Consider the following 26747-nt stretch of genomic DNA (forward strand, 5'->3'; position numbering starts at 1 on the left):
CCCACCTCAGTGTTTCATTACCCCCATTCTTACCCTAAAAATCTTCTTCAGGATCCTGGCTTCAGGGACACACTGCTGCCATATTCTCAACCCCAGCTTGGTATGCACTCCCCCGAGCCAGGCTCTCTGTGCCTTCCAAGGAAGCTGCTGGGTAATCCAATGGGCCAGAGAAAGCGGCAGTCCGCCTTAACTCCTCGGTCCGTAAAATGTAGGTAATATTGCCTGTCTTTCCTTCCTTGAGGCTTAGTGTGAGAAGCAAAGGAGCTAACGGATGTGGAAGCACCTGGTCATTGTGAGGTTCTACCTGAGCAGGATGTTGTTACCACTATAATCTTGTATGCTGATTGAATGAAATTAGATGACACATATCTAGCCCTGAGGCTCTGTTTTGAGGAATGTTGAAAGGCATTTATTATTAAACTAGAGGCCTGGTGCACGAATCCCTTGGCCTGGCCTGTGGGGATCGGGCCGAAAACTGGCTTCCCGATATCCCCCAAGAGGTCCTGAATTGCGAGAGGGCGGTTCTTCGGTGACCCACCCCCAAATCAGGCTCCCTCCTCTCTGGTTCTGGGTGTGTCACCCAAGAACCACAGCTGCCAAGTAACTGCAGCTGCCAAGTCACTGCAGCTCGGCAGCTGCTGCGTTGAGCATCTGCCCCCTGGTGGTCAGTGCACATCATAGCTATCGGTTGGAGCATCTGCCCCCTGGTAGTCATTGTGCATCATAGCTACTGGTCAGAGCATATGCCTCCTGGTGGTCATTGTGTATCATAGCTACCAGTCAGATGGTCACTTAGGCTTTTATATACATAGATGGGAAAAGTTAAAGGAGATCATCTTTGAGGGCTTTGGCCTTTTTAAAGGAACATTTTTAGATTTTAAAAATAGCTCTTTTGGGTCCATGGTGTGGGCTTTGTAACCAACCCAAAGACCTGACTGCTGAGAGATGGGGTTCAGGTCGGTAGGAGGGAGGAGCAGCACCTTGACCAATAGCAGGTGAGATACTTGTGGAGCCTCAGAACCAGCAGCACCTGCCAGTCTCTGTTCAGAGGCCCAGGCTACATTTACAACCTGTTTTCTCAGGGGTTCCCAGTAGGTGAATTGTTCATGTGTCCTCTTTCTTGTCTGTAATGTTGTCTCCTTTGCACAGTTTCCCTAGCACCTCCTCTAGGGTTATGTGAAAGAAAAGAAACAAAAATCACTTATTTGGGCCACACACTGGGGATGCTACCAAAATATTGTGTGAGGATATTTTTAAATGTCTGAAATGAAGTCTCGGTGTCATCTGAAGTTTCCACCAGCCCTGTGGTGGTCGAATGAGACAAGGCTTTCAAACCAGGCTGAGAGGAGAGGGTTTGAGTCTATTTTGATCACTAAACAGCCTTATGACCATGGCAAGTTATTTCATCTTTTTTGAACTTCACCGTCCTCATCCTTAAGTGTCTTAAATGAATGCACATAGATAAACACCTGGCCCGGGGTATGTACTCAACGGTATTTAATATACTAGTAGTAGGCAGTACTTTGACAAGATACATTTTAATGCAGATCTTAAGGCTTAAAGCCTCTGGCCCAGAGGTTATTGACTGAGACAAATAGATGTTTTTTGTGTGCATAATTATTCACATGTGAGGGTAGGGATTCACTATATTATCATTTATTAATAATAATTACACAGTAGATTGGTGCCAGTATAGCTGGGTATTCTTGTGAGAGTTGACAATTGGTTTTTAAAAACTATACTATTGTACAAGTAGAAAGGAAAACTTTGTATGAAACTTAAAAAATTACAGAAAAGAATACAGAGATAAAGAGAAGTAATTTAGTTTCTCATTACTCAAAGATAACCACTATGAATATTTTATTTTAGTTCGTTTCTGCCATGTGCATGTATATGACCAGAGGGAAAAGCCATAAATAAATGAATAAATAAATATTACCATTGTCTTCAAGTTTGTACCTTTTTGATTTCTCATTGTATCATAAGTTTTTTCCTTGTCACCAAATGTTCTTCGAAGACAAGATTCTTAATAGCTGAATAATGTAGATATGAAATAATAGAACTATGCACCTATGAGTTAGGCATTTAACTTCCCATTTTTTAACTATTATAAACAATGCTGTAATTAACATGCCCATAAATCTCAGTCTGCATCTCTCACATTCGTTTCCGGGGCATTCTGTGTGTCAATCGCTGTGCCATGAAGTCTGGCAGGCAGCTTCAGACTCACAGAGTCGTTAGCGTTCAGAACATCAGTGTGGCAGATGCTCACTTGTGGAATCCATTAGTTGTCCTGGAGGGAGCCTCTACATGACATGTTGAGTCCTGCAATTTACAAACAACCTTTGCCTTAGTCTAGAGCAGTGGTCCTCAACCTTCTGGCCCTTTAAATACAGTTCCTCATGTTGTGACCCAACCATAAAATTATTTTCGTTGCTACTTCATAACTGTAATGTTGCTACTGTTATGAATCGTAATGTTAACATCTGATATGCAGGATGGTCTTAGGCGACCCCTGTGAAAGGGTCGTTCAACCGCCAAAGGGGTCACGACCCACAGGTTGAGAACAGCTGGCTAGAGAGTTGGGAAGCTTACAGGATGCCAGCTAATCTAGATATTGCTTTTCTATTGTTTTTACATTTTATTGAGCAACCACAGTATCTGACCACCTTGTTTGGTGTTTTTGAGGTCCCCACACAGAGGCACCCTCAGGAGGCCCACCTTTGTCCCCACATGACAGATCTTTTGGAAGCCCGTGCCCATAAGAAAAGGGGAAGACTACTCCAAAATTGTGAGAGCCAGACACTGAGATCAGCCGCAAAGGCCTTGCTCGCAAGAGGACTGCACTCTCTGATTTTACACAGGGTCTTCTTTGTGTGTGGAACTGGACATATTCATGACAGTGGGCGGTTCAACCTTTTAAGTGGACCCAAGTTTAAAACTAGCCTTTACCACAGTTCCTGAGTTCAGTTATTCCAGATCCAATTTTTTTTTCCCTTAAAAGCAAAGCTATGTGTTGTTGTTGCATCTCCATCACTGAGCAGTCTTCCAATCCCCAGAAGTGCTGAATACGTAGCCTGGTCCCTGGCAATTATGCATAATGGATATCAAAATCTTAAATTAAGAAAAGATAAAGTCCCCATCTGGCATCTTTTTTGGTGACCTTCCTCCCAGAGGCACCTCCATCCGTGACCCTAATGTGTGTATGTTTGGTGCAAAAGTGGAGGGAAGGGAGCGGACGCGAGGAATGTAGGAACAAGTGGGAGGGGTCAGGTGAAGTGACAGCCTCGGCCTTCAGTGTACAGGCCGGTCTGGTCTAAGAGATTCCCGTGAATTCTCTCTCCCCCTGCACTGTTTCTGCTGCAGGAGAGCTGCCACCCCATATTCCCTACTTGCACAATTCAGGCCACACACTGCGGTCAGAGAAATCACTTGCAGTCTTTAAAGAGGAAGGTTACCACTGTCCATTAAACACCCTTTCTGCCCCACAATAAACACACAAAAGAGAAAAGATTTCAGTTTTTCACTTTGCCTCCACGAGAGATGTCTTTAAACCTGGCGGAGTGAAGATGTGAGTGAGGCATACGCGGGAGAAATGCTGTGTGAGGAGCATTCCTCAGCTTTAGCACGCAGCAGCAGCAAGCTCCTGTCAGCCACGCAGTTTAATGGTGTGTGTGGCAGAACCCGCAAGTGCCAGTGTTTTGCCGTTTCAAACGTGGCTTTCATCCTGTAGTCCAGTGATTTACAACTGGTGTGCCGTGAGGATTTTTAAAATATTCAATACCTGGCTTTTCAGTCAGGGACACTGACCTCGTTTCCCTTAGATTGTCAAAAAAAAAAAAAAATGAAAGAAAGAAAAGAAAAGACAACAGCCAACACAACATGAATGAATCAAGGTTATACCTATTTTTGTCAGATCTGCAAAACATATATTTTTTAGTGTGCTGCAGAATTTCAGTAATTAGTTTACATATGCCATGAGATGAAAAAGGTTGAAAAATCACTGTTTTAGGCAGGTAAGCACGTGAGCTAAGAATACATACGAATGTATTAAACAAGGTGAGAAAGAAAAAGAAAAATCCCCACCAGGAAATAGGACCACATCCTTAAAGGGCAAACACCACTCAGGCTCTATCCTTTCCTCCCGTGACCACCTGCCCCCTGCTCTTGGGAGACCCGACCTTGAACTGTAAGAGGAGTAGAGGAGACAGTAAGGAACACCTCCTGTCAGGATTCGCACCTGCTGCTCCCGATCCCACAGGCTCTATCAGAGGGAGCAGGAGGGAGCAGGAGAGAGGGCGGAGGATGAGCCGGCAGACACTGTGGTGCGAGGCTGCAATGTCACAGTGCTTCCAGCCCCTGCCTGTCTCTCTTCTCACCATCTCCTTCTGTCCCCGGCCTCTACCGAGTCCCTCAGCTTGTACTCCCACACAGCCTGCCATACAACTGTGCTCAGTAAATCAATAAGTATCCATTGAAGGAGAGGACAGAGTGTAAGTTTCAGAACAGATCTGAGAGCCAAGTGACCTGGTTTCAGTCCTGGCTCTGCCAGTTACTGTCTGGGTGACCCTGAGCGATCCACTGATCCACCGTTTTTTCATTTCTAAAGTGAAGTAATACTCACACCTGCCTCATAGGGCTGATGTGAGTGGTGCGTACAGGGCAATGTGAGCAGTACATGCTAGGTATTGCTATCGCTCCAGCCTCCCGCGTGCCTGGTGCTGTGCGGGGCTCTAGAGATTTGGGGTTCCTGCCCCAGGTGAAGCTGCCTCACTGTCCTAACCAAAACTTGTCCACTGTTTCGTTCCATCGGGACTCACTGTCCCTGACGGTTATACAGTGGGAATAATGGGCTTGTTTGCATGTTTCCAAAAACTCTCTGCAGACAAGACCTTTATTGGAAGGACTGGCTCTGTGGAGAGGAGAGTCTGATGGGAGTTGGGTGCAATGTGCGGGTGTGTAGGGTATAAGACCCTCTGAAAAGCCACTGTGTCTTCCTTCAGGGGAGGACGGATTCGTGTCTGTCAATGCCTGAGGTTACCCTTGCTTTGTGCATGTCTGAAATCAATAGGGTAGACTTTTCATGGACTAATATTTCCTTTACCCTGTAGTATACGACCCTGTTACCATATTAAATGCTCATACCTCGAAGTTGGCCTTTTCTCAAGTTACAGCTCCTGTAAATTATTGCTTTTTGCCACTGATGCTTCCTTCCCCACCTCCACTCTCTAAATCTGCCCCCACCAGCTGGGCTTTTCCCGCTGGTTAACCATGTTTTCTGCTGTGAGACCCAAAATCGCATCTGAAAAACCCACTCACACCCCAGCCCAGCCCCTTGAAAAGGTTGATGACTAGGGGAGACCCTGCTGGGCCCCACTTTCCCGCAGGAAGCGAGGAAGCTGCGTGAAGCGGAGGCAGGGGCTGGCTTCATGGTTAGTGCTCTGGTTTCCAGTAAACACTCAGGACCAGTGTCCGCACCCGGAGCCTCCCTGCTTGCTGACAGTGTGTTTCCACAGCTGGAACCTGGGGCTACAGGCTGCCCTTAGTGTCAGCACAGGAGTTGGTAAGGCCTGCTTGCCATTAGTGAATTTGGAGCATGTAACAGGATGAGTGCATGTTTAATAAAGCTGACTGGTTGGGCTTAGAGAAGTGAAAATACCTTTTTCCCCTAGGCCAGGTTTAAGAAAAGCAGGAGGAGACGCAAATGCCAGCTCCCTGGGAGATGGTCTGCATGAACCTGGTACCTATAGGGCTAAAGCTAAGATTGAGACGAGCGTGTTCCATTTTGCAGACTACTTCCCCCAAATGGTTCATGATAATCCTACCTGATGCAGAAGCAAAAGCAATCAATTAGAATGGATGATTGTAATTTTTATGGATCCAATATACATACGAATAAATGCTCTTATCCTAACAGTACCATGTTTGGGGGTGAAAAATTTGGAAAGTGCAGAAAAATATAAAGAAAAAGAAACATCTGCAGTCTTACCTCTTAAAAATCAGTGCTTCCATTTCTTTGTATTTCCTTCATCTTTGTCTTTGTGCAAATATATATATATATATTTTTTACCAAATTTACAGCATATCATATGGGAAGTTTTATAGCCTAGACTTTTTCCCTAATAAATCATGAGCATTTTCTCGTTTTCTTAATATGATTTTTTAATGAATGCCTAATACTTCATGCCACAGATGTGCTGCAGTTTGCAGTTTATTTAATCAGTCCTTTCCATGGGACTTTAAAATATTATTTGTTTTTGCTGTCACAGATAGTATGCAATGAATATTCTTTAACAATGCATTAGCTAATTCATACACCATTTAAGCACTTTATACATATACTAGAGGCCTGGTGCACGACATTCGTGCACTGGGGGGAGGAGGGTTCCTCAGCCTGGCCTGCACCCTCTCGCAGTCCAGGACCCCTTGGGGGATGTCTGCCTGCTGGTCTAGGCTCACTCCCTGCCACTGCCACTGCGCTCACCAGCAGTGAGCCCAGCTTCTGGCTGAGCAGTGCTCCCCCTGTGGGAGTGCACTGACCATTAGGGGGCAGCTCCTGTGTTGAGCGTCTGCCCATTGGTGGTCAGAGTGCGTCATAGCAACCAGACATTCTGCCCTTTGGTCAATTTGCATATTAGGGTTTTATTGTATAGGATATTGATTTTAGAGAGAGAGAAAGGGAGAGGGTGAGAAAGAGAGAAATATCAATGATGAGAGAGAATCATTGCTCAGCTGTCTCCTGCACGTCCCACACTGAAGTTTGAGGCAACAACCCAGGCTCATGCCCTGACCAGGAATCGAACTGTGACCCCCTGGTTCATAGGTAGATGCTCAACCACTGAGCCACACTGGCCGGGCATTTAAGCACTTTTTAAATGGAGAAGCCCTTCCACTGGATTGGGATTTAGAAATAGAGGGAGATCCACTGCTTCTTTTAAAAGATCCAAGCGCAGCCCCTACCTGGTAAGGGATGAAATAAACAGCCAATAATGTCTGGGGTAGTACTACATAGAGAGGATTCTGAGTTCCTCCACAGGACAGGAAAATAACTCCCAAGAATATTTGAATTCTGAAGAAAAAGGCGAATTATATATACGTGGTAAATAATTTAGAACAATGCGGAGATGTGCCATTTAGGATTTTGTGCTGGGAACTGCAGATCAGTCTCCTTGTTGGTCCGGGGATTGTGGAGCCTGTGTCCTGGGGCATCCCAGACCAAGGCTCAGTGACCCAGGCCGCCGAGACCCAAATGGGGCTTGTCTTCCCTCTCAAGAGAATATATGAAAGAGTTAGCAAGTAAAAGAACAAAACGAGTTCTAGCCCCAAACGAACATTAAAGTTTTATTTCTAAGATGGCCAAGAAAATGCATGCAAGCTCTAAAGCATCAACAAGAGAGGCATACATAAAACATACAGATGTGCCTTGAGTGCAAGGAATAATTTTAAAGTCGAATAAACCTGGAAGTCTCAGTCACAGCATCCCTGCCTCCCAAGAGATACAGCTTAGCACTGCCTGGTATGTTGATCAAAAGTGAACAGGAAAAAAGTTTAGGAGCATTTACTTAAAAAGCCAAGAACCCAAAAGGTGGACAGAAGCAGAATTTTCTCCTAGTGCCCCTGGAAGACAGTAGGGGAGCGTCAGGAGCTGTGTCAGGAGGATTAAAGATTAGAAAACAGCAAGGAACAAAGACTCACCAGTAGGTGAACCTGCTCTTGATAGTTCCGTAAGTTTACTCAGGAGCCATAGGGCTTTCTGGATGGTGCTTGTTGTCGTTTACAATATTAAACATTCTACAGTGACTTCCACACGCCTGGTTTCTGCCGACCACAGGGGAGCCCGGGAGGGGAGAGGTATGAAATGTAGCAGCCAGGGCTGGCCCTGCCTTGCTCCGCTCACCTGCTGTGCCCCTGGCCTTCCTCGGGGGCTCAGCTCAGCGCCTGGCTCTCCTGGGAGACCAGGCAATGCTGCAAAGGGCAGGCAGTTTCCGCACGCTGCTCGTCGCCAGAGCTCATCCATCATGTTGCCACATAATGCACTGAGCTGTGGCATTTCTTTGAGGAAATGTGTAGGAAGATGACAAAGTAGGAAAGTAGGTGGAAGGTGAGAAAGAAGAAAAGGGCGAGGGCAGGCAAGAGGGCAGCAGGAAGGGTTTTCTGGCTTGCTCTGTGCTGGGCCCGCCAGCACTTCCAGGTCAACCCTAGCAGGTCAAGGAGCGAGGGCTTTCACCGTCTCTGCACCTCGGCCACTCTCCTAGGGAAATCTCCTGCCCCAGTATAAACACGTAGTGCAAACTGGAGCCAAAAGTAAGGTTCTCAAATTTGAAGCTAAAAGCTCAGGTGTTAATCTGCAAATAAAATATTAGTAGGCTTCCTGGGGGAAACTACAAAGGTTAGACTTCAAAATAAATATATGCAAACACCCACAATAAAGTGAAAGGTGTTCTAATCATTCAGCCTCAAAAATCGTCCCAGCTCTGCTGGGGCCGCTTCTCCATGAGCCCTCCCTCCGCAGGGTCTAACAGGTGGGTCCGCCAGCTTCACCTCCCTGCCCACTGGGCCCAGAGGGACACCAGGATTAAAGATCAGAAACCAGCCCAGCCGCTCACCCTGGCACCAGACACCATGTTTGTTTGCGGCCGCCTGTAATGACATCGTAATCAAACCTCCAAGAAGGTTGCTGTCCTCACACTTAAATCTAATTTAGGTCATCACGAAACCTCAGAACTTGAGCAAACCACACCTGGTGTAAGTCCCCTCCATGTGTTCCTAATTCACACAGAGGGAAAATAAAACTGAAGAAAAGTTGTTCTCAAAAGCAAAAGGCCTGCATGTCTTCTGTTCTTTCTAGAGCAAACATGTCAAACTCATGGCCCGCAGGCCCCATGCGGCCCACAACAAATATTTTTGCGGCCCAGCCCATATAACGGTGTGAGCGGTTATTTACAATTATGAAAGGAAATAAGTCTCCTGTCAGATCCAGAATTACTGACATTCACCTTGGGTCAGTTTTGAAAGTAATCACTGCGAACAAGATTTCCCCCAAAGTAGGAAAGATAGTAGCAGAGAAGAGATGCCAAGTGTCAGGAAAAAAACATTAATTTTATCATTGCTCTTGTTCTTTTTTTTTTTAAATACTATACTTTTCAAAATAAACCTACGTTTCTATGAAAATGGAAGCTTTTGGTTTTCTGCGGCCCACATAAACTTAAACCTTGTTTATTTGGCCCGTGTTAGCCTTTGAGTTTGACATGCTTGTTCTAGAGAGACAGTAGGGTTTTCCTGAAGAAATGGGTCTGCAGTTCTGAGCTGTGCCAGCATCAGAGCCGAGGCAGTCGCCCTCTGTCCGGGCCGCAGCCGTGTGGCCATGTGAGAGTCCCAGGGAGACAACAAGCAGTCCCTCGCCAGGTCTCTGGTAGTCCTGCTCCGAAAACGCTGCAGGTTCCCCTGGAAAGGCTGACCAGTGTCGGAACCATTAATAGCTACTTCCAGATTTCTGTTCATTTGATTATTTTTTATCAAGAAAATTCCACATGCCTCAGACTTCCCGACCCTGGCATTGGCCTTGTGGAGGAGATTTGTGGCTGTGATGCTCAGCACCGCTATCGCGTTTATTATGTCAGCTTCCCCATGAGATTACAGAGTGGCTTTCTTTGGGCAATTTCCAGACTGTTCAGTGTGTGCTGATGAGCACTTATGTTTATGAGACTTCCAGAATCTAATTTTCACAGGCAATTTCTTTGCCTGCCAGCTTTGGGAGTGATGACTTAAAACTATGAGAAAGGTCTGCAAGTGCAGGCTGGGTGAAGCCCCTGAATTGGGTAGGTGTAACCCCCACTCCCTCGCTACACTAACACACACACATGCCCACGAACACGGGCACAGTACGTCTCCCAGCTGGGAGCTTACATATTGTTCCTGGCTATTTTATATAACAATATTCAAATTGTCCCTCCGGGTAAGGACAGAATAACTGTTGGCCTGGTTATGTTGAATAAATGGCTTTAGTCAACAGGTCGAATTCAGCTAACTGCACCATTCATTAAAAATTCTAAGTAATTAGATTTTTTTATTGATAATTCCACTTCCCATCTATCATGTCATCCTTTTTGCGTGCAATGCAAATTCCACCTGTTTTTAAGCCCAGCTCAATTCCTATTTCTTGGGGCCTTATTCTAGAGTAAGATCAGCCCAAACAATTACCATTTCCTCCATATCCCCACAGTATTTATCATCATTGCAGACATTCTAAACAGCCCAGTTATGATAGGTCTATCTTCAGCTCAGATCTAAGTGCCTTGGGGAGGTGTTGTGTATGTGTGCCTTACAGAATCTCACACAGTGATAAGCCTATGCAGATGGGTACACTTGTCATACATTAGCTTGATGATGAATTGACATAGAACTTCTAGCAGCTTCAGACAGCTCTGCCAGTATGTTTGGCCTGGTTAGGTAAGTGATGCAAACACTCCTTCTGTATATGATCTGCAGGGGATCTTGAAGATAAGCACATTTCATTCTAGTTCATTTTGCTGTGCATTAATTCTACATACTATGAAAGTTAGAATAGAGGTGACAGAGGTCACCTCATCCAACTTTCTTATTTTACAGATTTTAATTTGATGTATGTGTTCTTGACTAATTGTTATGTACCTGTGAGTGTTACATTTTCAAAGGCAATACTTCTCAAACTTTAGTAAGGAACAGAATCAGAGAGCTTCTTAAAACACAGATTGCTGGGCTCCACCCTAGAGTTTAAGATGGGGAAGGCCTGGCTACTAAGCTCCCAGATGAGACTGATGCTACCAGTCTGTGGACCACACAGGGAGTAACTGCTGCCCACTCTCCGCCCCAGTCCAGGGTAGGTGCTGCTCTGGGCTTCTATAGCACCTGAGGCCAACCCTTGTCATAGCTTTTATCTCACTGTATTTTAATATTTTTTTACATCCTATCCATCCTCTAGACTTTTACTTTCTTTGAGAGCAGAAACCACTATTAATCACTTTAGAATTTTGTTGTCTAGCCAGTGGTCGGCAAACTCATTAGTCAACAGAGCCAAATATCAACAGTACAACGATTGAAATTTCTTTTGAGAGCCAAATTTTTTAAACTTACACTATATAGGTAGGTACATTGTTATTAACTTAATTAGGGTACTCCTAAGGCTTAGGAAGAGCCACACTCAAGGGGCCAAAGAGCCGCATGTGGCTCGCGAGCCGCAGTTTGCCAACCACGGGTCTAGCCTATTCTATAGTAGGTGCTCAATAAATATTTAATGAATGAAGAGTGATGGAGGCTGAATAAATTCTAATCAGATCATACTGAACTGAGATCTTATTCAGTCTAAATGTTGAACTTTGTTGCTACTTAACCCAATAAGAAAAATATACAATTACTAATTTTAAGGCTCTGGTTCATAAGAAATCACATTCATTTGGAGAGTATGCATGACTGACATGAGCCACTCCTAACTATGTCCATCCACGTCCACATGGACTTAGGGAGCACATCCAATCACAGCCCAGTCACTATCCTCATGGGGCAACAGCCCATTGGAGAGACAGCATATACTGAAAAGGAAACTCCACAAAGATTGGCTTCAGTTCTCTCCATAAGGAAGAAGACTTGGTTGGGATCAGGGGCTTGAACAAAGTAAAAAGGTTGTGATTCCCTCAGACACACGCAGTAAAGACTAATAGCTCCAGAGTCTGACTGCCTGGGGCCCAGTCTTGGAATCACCACATTTTAGGTACGTTAGCTTAGGAAGCTTATTTGTGCCTCAACTTTTTCATTTGCAAAATATGGATACAAGTACCAGAACCTGGTATCTACCAAACACCCAGTAAGCCTATCTATTAGTATTACCATCGTTGTCATTAGTCATACTGTTTCCTACTTAGGACCTCAAATTCCTCATTCATCAGGCACCATGCATCGGCAATCCAGAACACACAGTTCTTGGAACATTTATCACACACGGCATCTGCAAGAAGGCAGTGAGGAGAGAGAATTGGATTTTTTTTTTGTTGGGAAGGGGAGAATATTTAATATTTACTGAGATCTTAGAGCATGCCCTACAAACCTTGTAAAATTTGATTTTACTTTAATAATAATTAAATGTCTCTCTTTCTCATTTATCAGATTGCATCCCATCTATTCTCATGACCCAGTTTACCACTACAAAAGTCAAAAAGACTCTAAATTTTAATATTACCATTAGTAATGTAAACTCTGCAGCTGAAAATTATGATAGTGGGTGCTGTGTAGCAGAGAAAAATAAGAAACATCATACTGAGAAATGGACTGGGAAAATAACATGCCAAGAGCACCGTAATACAATTAATCTTCACCAGCAATAGAGTCAGTATCATATAAGATAAATCAAACCGACTAATTCTGGATGCACATAAATACATTTAAAAGTATTTCACTTTATTTTCTTCTGTTGCTGCTTCATTTTTATTGGTAGAGGAGATTTTTCATGTCAGCACTTTTTCAGGCTATGAACGGAGTGGACTTGCATAGATATGGCAATGTGGATGACACTTACGTAGTGGTGAGAAACACACAGATGTTTTTGAGATCCAGTGTATTTTTTCATTGAGTAACATCTACAGTGGCATATAATACAACTAAAAATAAAATACTACAACCTACACTTTAAATCATGAATGGAGTTACTGGGATACAAAGACATTTTTTTTCTATTTTTAGATGGATTTTATTTAACATAGCTGTCACAGAACTATGCCAAAAGAAAGTCATTTAATTGCCAGCTTGAGACCACAGTTTAAGTGTGGTGGGTTATATATGAAATATAGGGTGGGGCAAAAGTAAGTTTACAATTGTGAGTATGCAAAACAGAGTTTATTTTTATATTATTATTTATTGATTATTGTATTGCTTTCCATACAAACAACTGTAAACTGTATAAAAGGTAAATATTTAAATATTAATAGTGTTTATATCTGGGTAGTAGAATTTCAGTTATTTTTATTTTCTTTTTATGTTTTGTAAATTTTCCACATTGAATATATATATATATATATATATATATATATATATATATATATATATATATTTACAATGAGAAAACCCAGAAAGGTTATTACTAAGAATTAAAGTTTTAACTAGAGAATTGTCTTAAATTTTGGAAAAGAAAGGAAAGGGAAAAGTTTATAAGCTTATATTGTGGTTTTCAAAAAAGTTAATATTAAATTAAAGACATATTGAAAGCATTAATAATAGATACAAATTCAAAATTAACTTTTTACCTTCTTTAATCTAAGATAGTAAAGAAATTATTTTCCTTTAATATGACACAATCATAAATGCATTTTAGGGACCAAAATGATGTAAAATACCCATAGTGATTGTATAGTTTTTTCACTAACCACTCTATATATTCCTTACCAACTTTTAATAAATCACTACAGGCCAAGGATACTGACCAAATCTCCAAGGCCAGTCTATTTCACCTATGAAACTTATCCTCTCTATGTAGTAACAGAATCACTTGATATAATTCAATAAACATTCTCAAAGGTCTACAGTTCTTTCAAAAAGTATCAGTTGCAGATTTAGCATGTGCAGGAGAGTAGGCTAGGTGCTGAGGACATTTTTCCTGTGTAGAGGGATGATTACAGGCAGAGCCATCACATACAGTCCAGGCAGGGGCACTTCTGGACGTGACAGGAACAACAGATGTGCATTGGGACCATGCAGGACAGAGAGAGGCAGAAGACAGGCTACAAAGTGACTCCCAGCCCAGGTGTCCTGACGCTTCCCTGTATTTCCCACTCACTACCTTTCCAAGGCCTCACAGCCAATATTTCTGAAATATTGGAGCCAGTACTTCTCATTCTTTACGATCTTTAATTCTGGTATCATTATTCTGCTAGTCATCCAGATTTTTCTAAATTTTTTTTTTAATTCACTTTCCTTTTTTCCATCTACTTCACACACAGAGAATTGGTCTATTCTTCCTTTAGAATGGCTTCTGTACCCCTTTGTTCTTGCTTATCCCTTCACCTCAGTGGTTCAGCCATATTACCACACTAGAGGCCCAGTGCACGAATTCATGCACCAGTGGGTCCCTTGGCCTGGCCGGTGAGATGGGGCCGAAACTGGCTCTCCAAGATCCCGGAGTGGTCCTGGATTGCAAGAGGGCGCAGGCCAGGCCAAGGAACCTCACCAGTGCATGATCAGGACTGGGGAGAGACACAGGGGGTTGGCCAGCCAGGAAGGGACCATGGGAGGGCTCCGGAGCATGTCTAGCCCATCTCATCCAGTCTTGATCAGCTGGACCCCAGCAGCAAGCTAACCTACTGGTCAGAGTGTCTGCCCCTGGTGGTCTGTCCCCTGGTGGTCAGTGCATGTCATAGTAACTCGTTGACTGTATGCCCCCTGGTGGTCAGTGCATATCATAGCAAACAGTTGAGCAGCCTTAGCATATCATTAACATATTATGCTTCGATTGGTTGAACTGCCAACCGGTCGACTGGACACTTAGCATATTAGGCTTTTATTATATAGGATGGGCCCTCTTCCTGAGCCTCTTCATCAGCTCAGTCAGTCCTGCACGTGACCCACACTTGGTCTCTGAAGTGCTGCATTGATCTTGGCTTTCCTCCCCGACATCTTCCCAACCAGGAGAGCAGTGTGCTGCATCTTCTTCATTGTCCGGGCACTCTGCCTCTGAATCCCTTCCCTGTTGCAAAGACCATGATTACAAGACACATTTGTACAAAGGAAGACTGTCACCACCTAATAGCAGCACAGAGCTGACCCATCCCTACCAACACTGCTCCTCAGCCAGGCCCCTCCTGGCTGCCTGCCTTGCTCGCCTTTGCATTCATAACCGTGCAAACTGCTCACTGGTCCTGCCTGAAACCCCTGCAGGCTTCTGAATGGTCAGGACAGGAGGGGATTTGGTCCCAGTGCTTAATCAGCACTTTCAGTTTGCAAGGATCATAGGTGCTCGGAGTGCAGTCAAGAGAGGTGACGTAGCACAGTAAAGCATCTGTAAGGAGAAAGCATTGGTTAAGTCCAGAGTCTGCTTCTTCCTAGTTTGTGGCCTTCAGCATCACTGTGTCTCAATTTCCTCATCTGTAAAATGGGAAAGCAGTAGTAATGACCTCATGGAGCTGTAGTGAGGATTAAATGAGTTCATATTTGCAAAGTTCTTCTAATACTACTTGTGCATAGTAAGCACTACATAAGTTTTTATTCGATGGATATAACCAAGGATGCCCTGAAAGGAAGGCCGCCGGGAGAAGCGCTGCATCTGGGATCTCTGGCACCTAAACCACACCTCTTTCTTGAAAGGCTTCTCCTTTATGACCTGTAACTATTCCAATCTGTGCAATTGGAAATCTTAGAAAACACCGTTTTGGAGTTATCTAAGAATATATGCTACATGGCCAGCAACTGAACCCCAGTGAGGCAGGACATCTCAGCGTGTAGAATGTGGTTGCATTGTGATGAGTTGCTAAATCTTGGCTGAGAGCAGGAGTCCCACATGTCTGCTTTCAAATGGCCTCTCTCAGGTGGAAGCCTGTTGGTTCTCCTGCCTCCCTCATGCAGGCCCTAAGTATCAAAGGCTTCTGGGGAAAGGGCACGGATGGGTGGGAGCCCAGAACCCTCTGAACTGGCGCTACTACACTTCGGCCACTGGTATTAGTGGGGCCCTGGGAGTTCTTACCCACAGAAAAGTCCTGAGATCCTGTTTGCACTTGGGGATTGGCAAATTCTTATTTTCCCTGAAACCATAAGAAATTTTGAAGCTTACTCATCACTCATTCTCATCAACCATTCTCTCATCCATCTGCATTTTTGTTATTTTTCTCCCTCTGCCTCCTCTTACCCTTCTAATTTTTTTTTTTTTTTTTTTTTTTTTTTTTTTTTTTGCATTGAAAGCCAGGATAAGTACATACTGTCTGTACCAAGTTAGCTGCTTTACTCTGAAGGGAAGCTCCAACTCAGGAAAGAGGGAACAGAGCAGGCATGGAACTTTAGAGCAAAAAGACATTGTAGATCATCTATTTCTACAAATAAAAATAGGGAAACGAGATTACAGCAAATCGGTGGCAGTTAAGACCATTCTACTGTTTCTAAATCCATCATTTCTTCACTATTTCAGGACTTTCTTTTGTGGGTCACTCTTTCATTTATCAGCCACTGGGCGACTGCTACATGCTAGTCACTGGCTCTGGAAGAGAAGTGTGAGAGGTATCGCTATTTCCTTCCTTCCCAACCACAGTTCTAATCTTATGGGCAATATCTTAGTGGAGACTGGCAAAGCACTTGGTGGATTGCTTTTGGTACCTTGACAAAAAAAAAAAATGAGTAAAGGATATTGAAATAGCTGATTGGCATGTTGACTGTGGCTACAATGCCCCTGGTTTTGTGGAGTGTAATATTTAAGAGCAGGATTTAGAAGCAAACAGCAAAAATGAGGCTGTGGAACAAGGAAAGTAGAGAAGGAATGAGAAGAGCCGTGTGATGGTGTTGGCAGAGTGGGAGGTGAGCTGGTGAATCCTCACCATGCAGATCCTGACAACGGTCCCACTCACCTTGCACTAGTAGCTGTAGCCCTTGGAGGCCCACAGAGGAAATCACATTGTAGTGTCCTTATTTACTGTGTGTGTGGAGTGGAGTGTCGCTCAGTATGTTATTCAATGAAGTAGTCAGCTACACTCTATGCTTACCTGTAGCTCTTTAAAATGACATCTGTATGTCATTGGCTTCTTCTTATTTCTTTTTAAATTATAAGGATAGCTGTACAACAGCATTGCCACAGAACATGTAGAAAATAGAAAATATGCACTGTTTGAACACTACCACAGTTTGTGTGTATATTTTTGCATATGTATTTTATACTGGAGGCACGGTGCATGAATTTCATGCATGGGTAGGGTCCGTAGGCCTGGCCAGCGATCAGGGCTGATAGGGGCCTTCCAGCTGCCGGCCAGGGCTTTCCTTCGTTCCATGCCGCCCTCTGGTGGTCAGCACACATCATAGCGAGTGATCAAACTCCCGGTCTCCTGGTCAAAATCCCTAGGGGACACTTTACATATTAGCCTTTTATATATATAGACTAGTGGCCCAGTGCACAAAATTCATGCACAAGAGTGTCCCTCAGCCCGGCCTGCACCCTCTCCAATTTGGGACCCCTCGGGGGATGTCCGACTGCTGGTTTATGCCCGATCCTACAGGGATCCCTGCAGGATCGGGCCTAAACTGCCTCTCACAGTCTGGGACCACTGGCTCCTAACTGCTCACCTGCCTGCCTGCCTGATTGCCCCTAATCACTTTGCCTGCTGGCCTGATCACCCCCAACTGCCCCCCCCTGCTTGCTTGTCCCCAACTTCCCCCCTTGTCAGCCTGCTCACCCCCAACTGCCCCCTGCCAGCCTGCTCGCCCCCACCTGCCCTCCCCTGCCAGCCTGATTGCCCCTAACTGCCTCTGCCACCATGGCTTTGTCCGGAAGGACGTCAGGAAGGTCTCCTGGGAGGTCTCCTGGTCTAATTAGTATATTACCCTTTTATTGGTATAGATGATTGCAGTCAAAGTTTAATACATACTTTTTACATGGATTCTGTACCCCAAGTATGTATTATGCAGCTCTTATTATCCAGTCAGTCCTGTGAATAATATTGGTAATAATGATGCCACAGTATATTCATAGATACTTACAATTTTCAAAAGCACCATCTCACGTTTGACATTTGGTCCTCACAGTAGCTCTGGGTAGTAGACAGGCATAGGTTATTATGCATGTCTTACATAAGAGGGAGTTAAGAGATGCCCTACCTGACACATAAAGAACAGCAACAGAATCAGAACACAGCTCCACTTGGCCATGCTGCTTCGCCTTGTCAGGTATTGTGACTGCCCTAAAGGAATTGCTGGTTTTGTTGAAAAAACACACTCCAGTGAAAGTCAGTTCTGTCTAACCATGTAAGTGATCAACTGCTACATAAGTGACAAAGGAAATGTGCTGAGATAAGGAAACCTTGCAAGTAGCTTGGAATAAATGCCTCTGAGAGATACGGGGCTTGTACTGTGTGTGGAAGTGCAATTAAGAAGGAGAGGGCTTGCCCAAGGTCAGCCAGTTCCTAGCGAAAGAGCCACAGCTAAAGTCTGTCTCCCCTACCCACTCTCACTTTGAATTTGAACTGGGCAGTGATCGATTCAAGCAGACAAGCCCCATGGTCAGGTGATGATAAGACACAGTTAAAAAGTTGTTGTGATGATAATTGAACCCATGAAAGTAAAAGAATTCTGATAAAAGGGAAAAGAGAAGAAAAGTTGGTGACTGCCCTTGGGCAAGTACCAAAGTTAGAGCATAAGAAGAAGAAAGCTACCTTCTCCATGTATGCTGGGCCAGCAGAGGGAGTGAAAAAGCCAGTGAAGGCTAAAAAAAAATTAGGAAGAAAAAGACCAGGACATCTTATGTAGCAGAAGCAAGTGATGCAGATGGTTAAGAGGTGCTAACGTCAAGTATCACATGGTAAGAAGGCTGAGAAAATACAGGAGTCACTGAAAATCTTTTAAAGGATAGTTTCCTGGTGTGACTGATGAGAAAGCTGAGATTTCAAGTGATGAGGCAGTAGACACAGTGGGTAGACACCACATGTTCAAAAAGCTTTGCAGTAGAGAGCAAACCACACCAAAGTTAAGGAGGCCACAGGAGTAATGAAATGAAGGGAATAATGAAAGGATTTTATTGTATCGGGAAACCATTATTCTTGGTTCTTGGGGGCTTGGGTGGGTAGAGAGGGACAAAAACAAAACAACAACAAAGTACAATTCTAGCTCAGTAAATTATTGAGAAAGAGTTTTCCTAAAAAGTATCATTTCTCAAAGTAATTGGTAAGGACACTTCCGAGGGGAAATTTCTGACTTCAAGTAGCTAACTCTTTAAGAAGTCTTAAAAAAAAAAAAAGCCATGAAATCTAGTTTCTAGTTATTGAAAACCTCTTCCAGCCCTTTAATGATTTCTTCTAGCTGTCACAGAAATTACAGTCAAAGGTAAGAGAGAAGACTTACTAGATAATCTTGTCCATTCTTCTCCCCAGTGCAGAGCTGTTACCTATTGTGCATTTCTAGTCTTGAGTGCTTCTCAGTCTGTAGGTGAATGATGTTTTTACCACTTTTCTTAGAATTCTATTTCATAATCCTATTGACCTCACTGCAAGGAAACTCTTGATACCCCAATCCCAAAGTTCTTTCCCTCTGTGTACTTTGGACACCATTAACAATTTATTCTTAGTAACCTCCCTTCCCTCCAGCCCCCTCCACTCTTATCCATGCCCAGTTTTCAGTTTCTCTGCATCTGGAACCTTTTCCAGAACATCTAGTAGATATATCATTCTTCAGGGCATATTAGATCTATTAGAAAAGGATTTTAATGGGATAAATATAAAGGATCTTCATAATTTTTTTATTTCTAATAATGAACCTTTCCCATTCTCATGTTCCTTCCACTGTCTCAAGATTTGGGATGGGAGGAAGTAATAAGGACAGTGAATTTTTAAAAAAGGGACAAGCCTTGCTAACTCATGATCCAATGTCCCAGTAAAATGTGTTGCCCAATTACTAACTAGATAAGTTAGAACATCCTATGTAGAGAACAGGAAACTCTTAAGATAGGACTTAAGAATTGGACCATGTTTTCTCCAGAATTAAATATGAAGCATAAACTGGTGTGTCCTCTAATGTCTTTGAGAATGGGCTACTTTAGTGTTCACTATTATGGTGCATCTGTCCCTACTGCGAGGGGTTTTGGCAACTGTCCATTTGCTACCAGACATTTTTCTTCTCTAAAGATCTTTTATGTTCCTCTGGCTCCACACTTTCCTTAGCCCATTCCCCAAAACTTTCTGACCCCTGTCCTCATGGGCACATTCCTACCACCAGCCTCAGGCCCCAGTTGGTACCCTCTAGTCAACCAAAACCTTCCCTGTGACCTGTCACAGCACTGGTTCCCCCGTCCTTTATCTTACCGATCTTCACCTTTCACTCAGACCCGATCACGCAGTCTTCAGCAGGTAAGTGTGACCTTTAGAGAAGCCTCCAACATGCTCAACAAATGGTGCTTTAGTAACTGCAGTTTTCAACAGGACCTTCTTTCCTGGGAATTTATGATTATCCCTGATTTACAAAGTAGTAGATCATAAATTAAAGTCAGCTCACAGATCTATATTAATTGGCATGCACTGAGGGTTATTTTTTTCCTTCTCTTTTTTATTTGAATGCCTTCAGATGGGACTTGTGTTCTTTATATGCTCAACATTATTCCCAACAATCTCCTGTATTCTTTTACCTGGCCAATTCTGTTAATTTGCAGTAAGTAGCTAAATATCCTATAGCCAGTTCCAGTCCTGGTAACACCTGCCAAACCATTTGCCCAGACTTTCTAAGTTCTCCTTCCTTCCTACCTACCTATCCCATGTCCTCTGGCAGATCCCCTACTATCTATTAGAACACCATCCTTAACTCTTTGCTCAATATACTAATTCTTCCTTGAGACCTATCTATCAGTAAGAAATTTCCCCCCAACAGGATTCAACTACCCTAATGATTCTACAGCCCCATATATGCAGTCTCTGATAATTAAACTTGACTTTCTGTTAAATCACTCTCTATTTTGAGTCCTAATATAAAGTCTGAAAGGATGAGTTAAATTTTTCTTCTCTGATTTTAAATAAAAAAGACTATAGAAAGAACTAAAGATAGCCAAGCCTCAATATTGCATGTGTTATTAGTTTGTTGTACAATTCTTCATTTTTAGTTTCCAAAGAAAAGAATTGCCCAACATTTTCTTTATCTACTGTTTGCAGTTGTGTATAAGGATATATACTCAACTTAAACACTCCTAACAACTCTATCTCCCTTTCCCAATGGGCCCTGTTCACACACACACACACAGACACACACACACACACACACACACACACACACACTGGCATATAATTATAAATCAGCCTGTGTATGCTTTTCAGAAAATTTGTCATATTTGAAATAAAACTTGTTAAAGTTGATACAGTCAAATATCATTTTTGGTAATAGTTAGTAAATAAGAACATGGACAAAAACCTAAGATAATTTGCACCAAATTGCCATTTTTGCAGAGAATTACTTGGTTATCTGGGAGCTGTAGTCAGGAGACTAAGTTCTAGAATTATTTTCTACCGCTGGGCAAATAGAGCAATTACTTATAAAAATTGATCTACAGTTATAAATGTAAGTGATGACCTCTTTTTTAGAGTTTAAGGGACCTGGTGCTTTTACTGAAATGCACAGAATCTACATAAATATCTGTTTTTTAATTTTATAGGAAATCAATGTGTTGACAGTCGCTTTGGTCAACCAAGACCGAGAGAACAACATTGAGAAAAGAAGTCAAGGCTTAAAATCAGAGAAAGAAGCTCTACTAATTGGTAAGGATATTCTGTTTTCCTCGTCTGGTGCTTTTTTTTTTAAAGTAATTCTTAGGTAATTCAATTAAAAATATTCAAGCAATTCACCTCCAACATGTTAACAATTTAAACAGCGTTGCCTTCTGGGCAGAGGTGAGATTTGCTTTATCGAGATTACATTGCATACATTTCAAGTTAGGAATGTACAAATCAATGGGGGTTTGCTCTTCTCTAACCATGTATATTAGTTGTCCGACATCAAACTGAGTACAGGAAGACAGATTAATTTGCATCCCACATGTTATGCATCTGAATTTCAAAATCGTGACACATCGCTTCTAACTAGAGGCCAGGTTGTGTCCAGTCCAAAAATACCAAACCAAGCCAGATTTCCAGGCTCAAGAGAGGCCATGTCCTGAGGCCAGACCGATACTGCTGCTGTGGGGGAAGAACAAACTTTCCTCTATCCTCAGGGCTCTACTGGCTGGTCTAATAATCAAATAGACATGAGGCATATTAGCAAGGGAAATAACCAAACTTAATTCATACACGTGAATGGGAACCCTGCTTACCTGGGAGAGTCAGAGACGCCACATGCAGGAGAGAGAGGTTGGCATGGGAAGGGGGATTGAGGCATATAAGACATCCTGAGCTAGGGATGTGGAAATACGTCTTGGGGGACTCAAAGGGTCATGGCAGAATGAAGAAAGAGCAGATGTTTAGTGAATAAAAGTTTGCCTTGCCATGAAGGTGGGTTGAAAGGTTATCACTAATAATCTATTAAGGGTAAGTCCTCTAATTCAAATTCTTCTAGGCACAGAGGGTTGAGGGCAGAGTTTCTCCTGAGCCTGTGGCTAAAATTGCCTTTAGCTCAAAACAATCTGCATAGCACAGAAGCACATCTTAGGGTGACTTTTATCTGAAACTTTCTGGAAGTCTGACACTGCAGAAGTTGGGTTGCTAGATTGTTCTATATGTCATTGAACCATTCTCAGACTTGAGGAAAGCTCAGTTCAGGTAAACAGTTATGTCTCATTTCAGGAGGCAGTGATGCAAGTAGGCTGCCAAGGTTAAGCCTATGGTGCAAACAGTCAGGTGTTTAGTAAGAGGCCTCTCTATGGAAACAAAAGAAAAACAAAGTTTCATGTTTAGAGCAGACTATAATCTCAGTTTCTGAGTCCTGAAGGCAGGTGATTGAGATTTCTAGTTGTCTGTTTTGAATCATCTTCATATGGCGTGAGCGTAGGAGTGACAGTCTGATAGATTTTCCTGGTCCGACGTTTGACTGTCTGTGGTGATCTTTCTGTAGCAGGAACAAAGATTGTACATAGATGAATTGTTGTGATGATTTCTCCGAAGTCTACCTTAAGTTGTCCCACTTTAGCTTGCCTGGCCTTGGCAAACAGGCAATTTCAGTACCCAATGATGCTAAGTCAATGGATGGGAAAATGAAAATGTTAATTTGGAAGACTGCAGCCAGATATTTAAGAAAAATATAAAAACTCAGAATCCAGTTTAGTTTATAGGCAGAAAAAAAATTTTTTAACTGAAAAGATAATAAACAGCGCTAGAACCTAATATCCACAGAGGTATATTATAGTTACTATTGAAACAATTTTCTCTCTAAAATGACCCTCATTTTTTGTCAAATATAGCCAAATGGAAACAAATTTATTTGCAAAGTAAGTCTAGTTTCAATAAACTTGGCCTGATATAAGTCCAGCAAGAATAGTAATCAACCACATAGCCTCTCTTAAATTGGCTTTGCTGGACTTTTTTGGAAGGAATCTTCAGATTGAATTTTAAAGTTCTCTCGAAGCTAAGAAGCCAAGCTGCATACTAGCCATCAGACCTTGCCTACACTAACTCTAGATTTGGGGTTAATTCCTTTCTTCTCGGGGTTCCCAAAATATCCTGAGTTTCTTTCTTTGCATCTCCCAGGAAGCAACTTTCATTCCTTATCTGGAAAGACTACGGTGAACCACGGTTAGCAAGGTACCAGACTGTTTTTTCAAGCTGGTACCTTTTTTAATTGATTGTTTTTATTGGCTTTCAAAGTCAGTCTTAATTCCTTAAAGCTTTCTAGTCATATATGAGCTTAGGCATTTCTCTCTCAAATATGACATTCCAATCAAAGCCCTGTAATATATCTAGTTTCCAATTGTGTCCTGTTATAAAGAGAACAGATTCCTGTTGAACATACGCAATATATATATTTGAATTTTTGAAGGAAATACAGAAGTTTACATAATGGTTGGCAAAACTTAGTTGTTACTACTGAAGAGGCTATATGCCATGAAAATAAAATTACTCAATTATTGAGTTTGCAAAGTCTGGAAGGATCATTTAGAGAGAAACATAACAAAGGTGTAAAGAAGAAAAATTTCTGTTATCTGGAAAACAATACTTTAGAAATTAGCAATATTTTAAGTAAAAAGTCGTAAAATTATGACCCTTCTTATCTGTCCATTCAATCCTGTGTAATTAAACTTGGTTTGCCTGATTCTAGTTTTCCATTAGTTCTATCAACTTGCCTGAAAATTGAGGGCGATAGGGCCAATGATAATTCCAAGAAGTTTGCAAGGTTGTCCATCAAAGCGCATATGTTTTTCTCAGTGAAGTGGGTGCCTCACTCACTAGAGATTTTGGAAGGTACACCCCAGTGGGAAAACACTTTTTCTAATAGTTTAATAGTTTCTTTGCCTCTGTGAGGACATCAGCCCTGTGGCAGAGGAAAGCTTCTGCTCCTCTAGGAAAACATTCACACAACAACAAGAATATATTGTTAACCCGGACTAAGCGGCAACTGAACAAAGTCCAGCCCAAATGTACTACCGTGGATGAAGGAATGGACCAGTGAAAACTGGAGAAGATGCCAGGGAGCCGGTTAGAACCACGCAGCTGTCCTGGCTTTCCCGGAGCCCCAGGTGTTCATGTAATTTACAGTCACCGTTTACCCATCGTGATTTCTGTGATTCAGGAGCAGAGTGTTGCCATGCCACAAGGACATCAGCATGGCCCTCGCCCACGAGTGCCACGATCTGACACTGAGGTTCAGTGGTTTAGTGTGTCCCTCAAGTGCCACGATCTGACACTGAGGTTCAGTGGTTTAGTGTGTCCCTCAATTTTGATGACAAACATTTTGGTTCAGGACATTTCAGATTTTCAGCAATTTTACATATATTTCTAGAACATTTATAACATAAACTTATATAAATACAACATAAAGAAGGCTCAATGTTATTTTTTTTTATTTGATAATGCTTCCCATGTAATTTCAACACACCGAAATAAGCCTAATTTGTTTAACATTTCTCTTTTATAAGAAGAGAAAACAGATTTTTGAGGTGTTCCAGGGGCCCTTCTGGAACACCTCAAAATCATTCCCCAGTCAATACTCTTATTTATAATTTAAATTTTGGGAAGTTTGCCAAAATATATAAAGAGGTTTGAACATTTGACAAAATAGGATCATAAGTCATTATGAAGTGATACTTATGTATCCATTTGACCAAAGTGGCAATGAAAATTTTTGAAGAAAATACAGAAGTTTACATAATGGTTAGCAAAACTTAGTTGTTACTACTGAGGAGGTTCAATTTTCCTAAGTAATCAAGGACCTGATTGAGACAATATAAAACAGAAATTATCATGATAAAGCAGAGAATCGTGGCTGTCTGTGTTTTCACGGTATCAGCAGCAGACCAATAGCCCTTTTCTCAGAGAGCCAGAGTCTGAGTTTGTATCACCTTACTTGTGATATTTAAATTCATTTACCTGATTAAATTTCAGTCTTATTCACCACGCATAAAACTTCCTTTTTCAACATTTATTTTTCATAAACTTTCTAAAACTTTCTGTGTCCCTTTTAGTACATACACACACATTCAGAAATAACCAGGAAAAAATTATTTCACTTCCCTTAATGAAAATACATCTTCATATCTCATACCATTTTCTAAAAGCCAAAACATACACTATTTCCCTGTATACCATTCTTTTCCCTATTATTTTTCATTTCTGTAGCTTTATTTACATATATCAGAATTTATAACCTTAAAAAAACTTAATTTCTAGTGAAAACTAAGAAGTAAATAATTGTGTATTATCTGTTATACCAGTAGTTTTTAGGTTGGTACATTTATAAACACATTTAAAATTTTCTAAAAATATATTTCCTCATAGCACATTTTTTAATGTGTCACTAGACATTGTTGCTAATGGACCTGGTATTGGAGAAAAGCATGGGTGGACTTTCCCTGTTACTATTGGGAGTGGGGTTCTTGAGGTGCTGCTGGAATAAGCATTTCTGGAGGCTCCCACAGGCGGGTGAGATATGGTAAAAAGCTTTTTTTTTTTTTTTTCCAAAATTACATTCCTGGCTATCTAAAGTCCCATTCCAGTCACGGAAGAAGTGTAGCTGGGGTTTCAGTAGAGCTAAAAGCAAAGCCAGTGTCCAGAGTTCCTTTCCATGCTGCAGCTGGGTCCAGTTCAGCATCAGGCTGGTTGCAGTCCATTAGTCCATTGCGTGTGGGGTCCACATGACCTGGACCATGGGGGAGATTGTAGGAGAGCCAAGAGAACATGCCCGAAGCAACAAGAGTCCCAAGAAAGCCAAGAGAAACCAAGAGCACAATAGAGCAAACTCCTTTGTTAGGGGATTAAATATTTCACATGTTAAGCCCTTGCAGTGGCCAAGCCTATTCTGCCCAATGACCTGTTCTCAGGTGTGACTGACAAACAAGTACCTTCCCTATGTCACCCCAACTTTACTGGGCATGTGACTATCTCCCCTCCATCGGATCCCTGGGATGTGTGAAGTTGTAGTTTCCTGGCGAAGCTGCCCAAATGACATGCCTATAATATTTGGTCTTCTCTTTGCTCCTTTTCTGTTATTAACAACTAGTTAATTACAATGATATCAGACCCAAATAGCTTTAGTTCCTCTATAATAAGCAGAAAGTAGATAAATCTATGTTCAGTAATTAATGTTTCATTATTCGATTTTATTTGGAAATGGTCTAGGGCAGGGGTGGGCAAACTTTTTGACTCGAGGGCCACAATGGGTTCTTAAACTGGACCCAAGGGCCGGAACAAAAGCATGGATGGAGTGTTTGTGTGAACTAATATAAATTCAAAGTAAACATCATTACATAAAAGGGTATGGTCTTTTTTTTTTTTAGTTTTATTCATTTCAAACAAGCCGGATCCAGCCCGCGGGCCGTAGTTTGCCCACGGCTGGTCTAGGGCCTAGGCAGTCAATGACTATCCATCATTTAATTTAGGTAGCTAACAAAACTTTATAGTTTCAGGTTACCAAAGAGA

The 26747-nt window shown here is 42.3% G+C and overlaps 1 protein-coding gene across 5 annotated transcripts in view; it reads left to right on the top strand.

The window, feature by feature from the left end:
- The window catches only part of ENOX1 (ecto-NOX disulfide-thiol exchanger 1), a 611845-nt gene that overhangs the window by 558276 nt on the left and 26822 nt on the right, over positions 1-26747 (top strand). For all 5 annotated transcript variants that reach the window (XM_059684703.1, XM_059684702.1, XM_059684704.1 and 2 more), the window contains one exon: positions 21341-21443. In XM_059684703.1, coding sequence (XP_059540686.1) covers positions 21341-21443 — 103 coding nt within the window. The remainder of the gene's footprint in view (positions 1-21340; positions 21444-26747) is intronic.

This window comes from Myotis daubentonii, chromosome 2, assembly GCF_963259705.1.
Source record: "Myotis daubentonii chromosome 2, mMyoDau2.1, whole genome shotgun sequence".
Taxonomy (NCBI): Eukaryota; Metazoa; Chordata; class Mammalia; order Chiroptera; family Vespertilionidae; genus Myotis; species Myotis daubentonii.